This window comes from Etheostoma spectabile, chromosome 6 (assembly GCF_008692095.1).
Source record: "Etheostoma spectabile isolate EspeVRDwgs_2016 chromosome 6, UIUC_Espe_1.0, whole genome shotgun sequence".
In the NCBI taxonomy this organism is placed as follows: Eukaryota; Metazoa; Chordata; class Actinopteri; order Perciformes; family Percidae; genus Etheostoma; species Etheostoma spectabile.
The window spans coordinates 12,647,216-12,655,696 of record NC_045738.1 but is presented as its reverse complement, the minus strand read 5'-3'; the positions used below and the strand labels follow the sequence as shown (position 1 = coordinate 12,655,696).

The following is an 8,481-nucleotide window of genomic DNA, read 5'->3' as shown; positions in this document are numbered from 1 at the left end:
TCCTCTCTACTCCTCTGGATGGAAACAAACTGTTTGTGGTTCTATTCTACATGAGATCTCGTGGGTCCTCGTAACTTCAGCTCAGTCATGGCTGCAGCCGTTCCGCAGCAAATCTGGAAGGGATGGTTACTGACGGACGGCGGAGCACAAAGCCGACACGCAGCGGAGCCAACACGCAGTGCAGCCGATCCGCAGCCATTCTGCAACCGGTGGAAATCAGGTGTTAGGTAATCCGTTAAAAAAAAAATAAAGGACATACGTCGGAATTTCCAGCAGGAATGGGGCAGTCCCGGAAGTGGAAGGTCCTGGACATAGACTACCTGGTTAATAAACTCATCGCATGCTGGTGTCTTTCATACTTGGACTATGTGTGGGCTTAACTTTTCTAAAGCTCACTAGCCCAGTTTAGTTAGAAGTTCCCTTTTCCCTGACTTACTGGTTTGAAAAGAAGAAAACTTGACAACCTCAAGAGCATTAATCAACATTTTTACATGGTTACTTATGCAGAAACTCCAAACAATACAAACATTGTGATTATGCTTGCCTATGACTTAATGAATACTACGAAGACCATAAGAACAGGCCTGTAGTTTAAATTTTAGAAAATAATCAATTTAATTAGTCAGAAAAATGCAGTTACATATTTTCCCAAAATGGTTCTGCTTTATTGGAAACTGAGGTTTGACACCTGTAAGAGCAAGTGTGTCATGTAAAAATGTAACTGAGCAACATCTCAGCCCAACCAAAGCCAGACGAAGAGTTTTTTTTTGTAGAAGTTCAACTTTTCACTACGGAAACAGGGGAAACAGGCCGCTGATGAAGAGTGCAAGGTTTTTATTCCTTTTCCACATTTGTCCCAGCTGGATTCAAATGCTAACCTTCCTCTGACCTTAAAGCTACTACTGCCTCTCAAAAGGGACATTTAATCGGTGCCTCCACACACCATGAGCCACTAAGGCTAATTGTACACATCGACCAGCCCAAATAAAGCAGTTGACCAGTCAGCTGCCGTGATGCCTTTGGATAACTTTTTTTCTCCAGCCGCTCAACAGTTTCCAACAGTTTAGCCCTCCCAGTGTGGTAAATTACATTTGTCAATTTGCAGCTCTGCACAAACTCTGCCTTCAGCTCTGCAGACATTGACACAACTACAGCATTATGGGATTGAAGCCATGCTGGGGTTTATTCTGTGTGCGTGCATGTGTGTAAATCTGAGAGAGAGGGGATGTGGAGGAGAGTTAGGAGGTGACCTTGGCGCAGAAATGCACAACCAAGACTGATGTGTTAAACTGTAGAGACACACACACACACACACACAAACAAACAGTAGGTGTTGCCTGATGTCATTCAGAGTGCTCTTTTGTTTTGCTTAGGTTGACAATTGAGCCATGACAGGTTCAGAAGCACAAGAGTAAGACGAGAAAACCGATAACAAGGTTCAAATAAGATTTTGAAAAGCAAGAAATATAGTGCATTTTTTTAAACATTTGTTTATTTAAAGTCAACTCTTGATTTACCATATACTAGAGTAAAGCTAAAACAATGACTTGTTCAATTGATTAATCCATCAACAGAAAATCCATCTGCAACTATCTTGGTAATCGTTCAAAAATGCCAAAAATCCACTGGCAGCCTCTCAGATGTAAATAGTTGTGGATTTTCTTAGCCTTTTATGATAGTAAACTAAATATATTTGGATTTCTGAGTGTTGATTGGACTTTTCTCAGTTTTTTGACATTTTATAGACTGAATGATTGATAGAGAAAATAATCTGATTAATGGATGAAGAAATAGATTAAGAAATTATGCAGTTTCAGAATTCACGTCAGAATTTACTTATTTATGTAAAACCTCTTTTATTTGTGGCTTTACATAACAAGACAGGCTAACTAAAACTATATTCTCATTTACTGCAGAGGACTTGAAAAGTAGAAGCCCTCCTTGTCAAGAGCTGGACACACACACACACACACACACACACACACACACACACACACACACACACACACACACACCAAACACACACCACACACACACACACACACACACACACACACACACACACACACACACACACCAACCTATTGCTGGCCACTGGGCAGCTTCACTGGAGCAGGTGCAGATTCAGCGCTGTGTTCAAGGGCATCTCAACAGCGGACGGATGGATGAGTGCCTTTTGTTTAATTTATCCATTCAGATTCCCATCATCATCCTGGAGATTCAAACTGGTGACTCCAACCTCTCAGTTCATGACTGAGTTCAAGCACTTTTTTTTAAATTTACTGTAGTCAGTGTTCAGGTAATGTGAGTACAAGTCACAATGCTAGAGTGAGAATTAAAGCTTGTTGGCTCAAGCTGCCTGGTGTCAGATGGATTCTGTTCTTTGGTTTTTGAAGGAGCCAAGTAAGGGGATATACTGGTGCTCGGTAGCAAAGTATTTCAGAGCTTTTGTTGCTGCCAAGACACATTTTGGCAAGACATGAAAATCTTTGGTACATGAAACACCTCAGTGGTTGGTGCACAATATTTACACTGTATTTTAGTATTTTAATATTTCTGAACATGGATGCACCTTGCATTGCATTGAGACCCAAGTCGTAGAGTTCAACAGCATGGTAGCCCCTCCCCCCTGCTGTTGCTGCAACAAGGAGACTTAAGATATCAATTACTGAGGGTGCTTATGTTAGAGGTGATCAATTTGTTGACTAATTGATAAATAAGAATGATTAAAAGAAGACATTTGTACGCGCAACTTAGCCTTCTAATTGTTTTGTATGTATCCTATGTGGCATATTTATTAAACATTAATTTACTTTACCCATATTCTGAACTTCCAGGCACAGCTGACTTTACAGATTGAAAGGTCAAATGCGTTGTTTTAGAGTGAGAAATACTTTGAACTTCGCAGCACAGGTTTAGAAGAAATTCCAACATAATTACCATAATGTTCTAAACAATTAATTATTTGAGTTTAATGTTATTAGTCAGTCCTGTTAGAGGCTACTTTGTCTGCACTGTGGCCTGTATTGTTACACTTACATTAAAATAGTAAACTGCTGTTCTGTACTATGATGTCAAACTTGATCCACAAACTCTTGAGAATACAAACCAGAGCTTTGGAGCAGCAGATGGTAGCCTCTGAATCACAAACAGCCCAGAGCTACAGAATCTGCTCAGCTGCACAGTTAACATTTTAACTCGCAGATCTTGTCAGGGCTGTGATGATGTCGATGCTGATCTGTCTGAAAACAGACTAAAAAAAAAAAACCTAACTAGGCTGGACTGAGCCCAAGGATCACCACAAATCCAGCGTTGCGCGCCAGCAGCTGTGTGACGCACACCTGTAACGGCTCCTCTAATCATAAACAGAAATACCACCACTAATTTATATTTAACAACGGCAACAAACCATGCATATTTAGCTGGATTTGGATTGAGGATGAGTTATTACTGAACTGAAGGCTGGGCAGCAGTGGACTGGTGCGATATGCCGCTTGCTGGGGCTACAGTGATGCCAAAGACTATAACAATGAGGATGAAATATACGCCACAGATGACTCGCACACAAATGGCGCGCAATTGCTAGGCAAAATAGAGGTGAGTGTGTTTCATACAGAGGCAATAAACAGGCATGTATATCCGAGGCAACTTCGAAGTGAATTGGTGGTAGCCCCTTCGTCTATCCGCGGAGCCCCACAGATACACCACAGATTCACCTGCGTGCGGATACGCAGTCGAGTCCCTTCCCCACTCCCACTGTGTCGGTGTCATTGACGCAAGTGCCAACTAATTAAAGAGCTAAAGAAAAAATAAACAGCGTTCACCTCTTTGGTGTTGACGATGCCTTTGACGTATTTCCCGAGGACTGAATCCACGAAGAAGACGCTGGACAGCACAGCCAGGCACAGGAGTCTCTCCCCGACCCTCACCTCCATCTTTCTCTCTCCCCGCTGCCGCTGGTCTGCTCTCCGGTCTCCCCGAAGCCTGTCTCTGAGCGGGAGCGCGCACGGAGAAACGGCTCGAGCACAGTGGCGGCCCCATACAGCAATTCAAGCTGGATGCTGGATGTGCGGCTGTTTGGGAGGAGGGGGTTCGGAGTGCGCGCTCCCGGTTCTGCTCGTGCTTTGAGAATGCGACACGGGAACACATTAAAAAAATGTTTTCTGTTTGCGATCATGTTTTCATTACAGGCCACACACCTCTAATGAAGTACCACAGAGACATATGATGCGTGGCCTCCTGGCTCATGTTATGTTATCAGTAATCAGCAAGATATATATCAACAGGATCCAACAGGCTGTATAACTGCTAAATTACGTCAGAAATGTTACATTTGAAAGGTGTCTGCAATAGCCTACTGTGTCCATGCAAACAGCAGTGAAATAAGTATAAGATCATGTAATTATGTAAAAGTAGTAGTCTATTAGCACAATGTAAAATATTGTTACAAGTATAATCCCTGCATTTTAAAATGTTATCTAAGTAAAAAGTATAGAAATGTTTATCAAACCAAAAGTTATGCAGAATGTCCACTTTAGCATACAGTAATTACGTATAATTTGTTTTATGTAACCACTTTATATACTGTTGGGTAGTTTAATCTATACTAGAGCGTCATTTTATTAGCCCATACTGTAGGTTTTATATATATTAAATCTTTATATGTAAAGTAACTATAGCCGTGCATAAATGTAGTTGAGTGAAGAGTACAATATTTTCCTCAAGTACTGTGAAGTAAAAGTGTAAATTAGCAAATGGAAATACAAGTACTGGTAGTAGTCAAAACTATACTTACAGTACTTGGTTACTTTCCATCTATGCATAGAGGAATGATAAAGGAATAATATCACAGAGATCTCTGCAGTGTATTTTTAAGATCTGATCTGACACTTTATACATTCAACAAAATGTCAACCTTGTATTTGACCTTTCCCCAAGTCCTGACTTAATCAAGATGTGGGTAAAATTCAATTGAGTTTTTAATATTCTCAAACACAAAAACAGAATCAAAGGCCAGTATCTCACCAGCTAGATTGAATTATAATCTATATTTCCTTATTCTCAGTGACTTTTGGCTAACCTTTCGTTCTTTTGATCAATGCAAAGAAACGGATGATTCTTGAACGCAACAGTGATTTATGGGAGAATATATTTATTTAGATACAAATCAACAAAGGAAGAAACCAGCCTACTCGTGGCGTATCAGACACAGCTCTGTAATATGAAACCTGCAAAAAAAAGAAAATCAAAAAAATCTGAAAGTAGAAACATCTACATGAATCATATTTAATATACATTCTTTTTTATTCACAGGTTTGCACTTGTGGTGTTTTGAATAAAATAAAATTTAATTTAAAATGTAAGTAAAAGAAGTTAACTTGGCTTTTTTTTTAATTTAAAGGCTAATTATATTCTACATCAGAATTACATTTTACAGTGCAGAGCACTTTGCAGACAGGCTATGGCACCGACTAGCACCTGCCTTGATTCCATCAAACACAAACAGCAAGAACACCACATCTGTTACAAGACTGGCAGCAGTATTTGGTTCAGTTTTGAAACTAACAATACATTTAGAAGATCTAACGGATTGATCAAATTAGTATTTCTCATTCAGCAACATTTCTGAGAAGTGGTTGAGGTCAGTCGCATCAACGCATTGACGCTTTTGAGGTTTCCAGGAAGTTTAAAAGAATAATGTTGTGGTATGTAGGTTGGTATGCTGACAACCTTGAGGAGAGTCAAACACATTACACAAACAGCATCACATCATTTCTGACAAAGGAAACAGAGACTGTGAAAAGATGATGTGATGCTGGTGGAACTGCATAGCTTTACTGTAAATGTTGTTGAAGCAGCTAGCTCACGTTTGTAAAAGTATTGCACTTTGCATTGCACTTTAATAAAATAAGCCTGCGGCAAAAAACAAAAAGTTAAAAAAAAGGAGTATGTCAGTGAAAGAACAACAATAAAGACACTAAGAAGCAGCAACACTAATGTAAGAGCCACACAACTGCAAGGAATTGGGAAAACTAAAAAGGTAACACTGCAAACCTATTTGTCCAAAACACCAGATGGACTCACCTGCAGTCAGGTTAACCTGATGCATGAGTGGTTGTCAAGGGTAACAGGCATACGGAGGGCAATAAACAGCAAGTGGGTGAATTTGACACATTTAAACAAAAATTAAAAAGTTTAGTAGTAGCTCACTTAATACAAATGGTCAATCAACCCTGTTGGCGGTAGTTTTACAAGATTAACGGAGTCAAGTCGATATTACACACCAAAGACGTCCCATAGTGGTTTGAGGTTGCTCTCAGCCACAAATGAGTAATACTATGAATAGTCTCCTGACTGTAAAGTGCCAAACATGTCTTTATGTGACACATGAACACATGACAAACAAAAAGGACGCGCTCATGTGTGAGCTTTTGTTCCTCACACACCAGAGACTAGTGTGATCAACTGAATTTCCACATTCCACACAAACAAAAAACAGCGACATGTACACAAGCTTAAAATACACTTGCACGGATCGCCAAACTACTGGCAAAAGTGCAGTGTGAGCATAAACAGCGGCTAGTAAAGCAAGTACAAACTTAAGCCCAGTATCTCGGAGAGGATGAGTGTATGAGTGTCTTTCTCTTCATGGTCCTGGTTCTTTCCATCAATCTGACTAAAAATATTGCAGTAAGTACTCCGAGCTGACAGAACTGAGCATGGACTAATCCTATAGCATGACTCTGCTGCTGAAAACCCTGCTCTTCTACGGGTGGAGGATTTTGCAATCTGAGCTTCAGTTAAATCCTATTCATCATACAGCATCCCTCTCTACAGACCTGGCAACCCTAGTCCTTTTACCAGGCAAGGGCAGGATAGTGCCAGCATTGTTGGCATCTATTTGTAGTTGGACCTGATAGAGGGACTGACCCTCCAAAGGACATTTTTGTGTACTTTAAAGTGCTTCGGTGGCAACACGCTCAGGAGTGCCGTCAGGTTATCCAAAACAAAGTTAACCATAAATGTGATGGTGGAAAGCAAAAACATCTGGTCCACCAGACACTTTTAGTTGACCTAATAAGTTTGGTGGCTTTTACACATCACTCTTACAATCTCTTTTCTTGGTCACGGTCCTCTAGTTTTGCCTAAAAACCTCTGATCTGTTTGTCCGGAAGTCCTGTGCCTGAGAAGTGTTACTTTGACAAACTGCATAATCTGTGCAGAAAAGTATCAATAACACCTGGCAAGGCACAGGGACAACCTGAGAGGAAATCAGGGCTGGGAAGTTTAGCGAAGGGCTTTTTTCTATCCCTTTCTCTCTTACTCTCGTTCTGCAGAAGGAGAACGTTGACCAATTGAAGTATTTAAATAACTACAATTAGAACATTTAGTCCATTTCAGCCATCAAAATGCTAGGACTGTTCTTAAAAGACTAATAAAGCTGGTACCCACATCTTTAAGCAAGTACTTGGTCTTCAGAAAATCATGCATCTCAGTGCATCTACACACATTTTAATGTTGCAATTAATAAAATGCAATCTTTGCATTAGTAATATTGACACTACAAAAAGCCCCAGGCAGCATCTAGATAGGGCCTTGTGTCCCTGTGTAATGTTGTACATGTATTCTATCCTATCAGTATGCATTACAGAGGAGTTTAATTGGAAAGGCCAGGGATGTCGGAGCAGCTGTGCCAAAGAAGCAGAGGTAAATATTGGGCACATTCAAAAATTTTGAATAAACAGCATATGATTACATTAAACAAAGAATATGGTGTATCAACAACAAATCTGTAATGATTCAAGGATTAAAATCCAGAAATAAAAAAGGATATAAATAACAAAAGTACTGCATAGGGTTAATGATATGATTAAAACTACATTAGCTCAAGTACATCAGTTCATCCAGTTTAGAGCCTTTCTGTCTGTTCTCTTTAAGTGCTGTAATTCTATTTGACAGAGAGTCAACAGAGTTACTATCCACAAAGTGAGCTGTATTGACTGCCAAACTGGCATAACAGATAACACAATGTGGAGTTATTAAGTGTGATTTATAGTGGCTTCCTAAAGTACAAGTGGACATTGTGATGGGGATGACTCTATACTAAGCATATAGTGTGCCCACCACTATCTGATTAGTGCCTAAAATGACTGCAAATGAATCACCCATTCAGGCCTCATCTTACGTATCTTCTGCGTTGCTTTATTTTAGAGCCTCCGCTACCGAACGGCAAAGTATGTGTGCTGCATGTGTGGGTGAGTGCTAGTCTTTGATCTAAGTAGCTGGTAAATTACCATTTTATTCTAAAACATGACTGTCTTTTGTGGGTGTGTTAATTCTGACTGCCAGCTTTGCCTCGGAGCATCATGGTGCACTGGCAAGTGATGCAAGTGACTGTAAAGCAGAGGAAGTTATATTTCAGTGCTCCTCCTAATTTTTTGTCTCTCAAAAACTGGGAAATCCCCTAGACTGCCCCCCCCC

The 8,481-nt window shown here is 40.2% G+C and overlaps 1 protein-coding gene across 1 annotated transcript in view; it reads right to left on the bottom strand.

Annotated features, from left to right (window-relative positions):
• Positions 1-4,090, bottom strand: part of tmem145 (transmembrane protein 145) — a 40,219-nt gene extending 36,129 nt beyond the window's left edge. The window contains 1 exon segment of the mRNA XM_032518699.1: positions 3,825-4,090. Within this exon segment, the coding sequence (XP_032374590.1) occupies positions 3,825-3,935 (111 nt within the window). The 5' untranslated portion in view covers positions 3,936-4,090.
• Between the last annotated feature and the right edge of the window lie 4,391 nt (positions 4,091-8,481).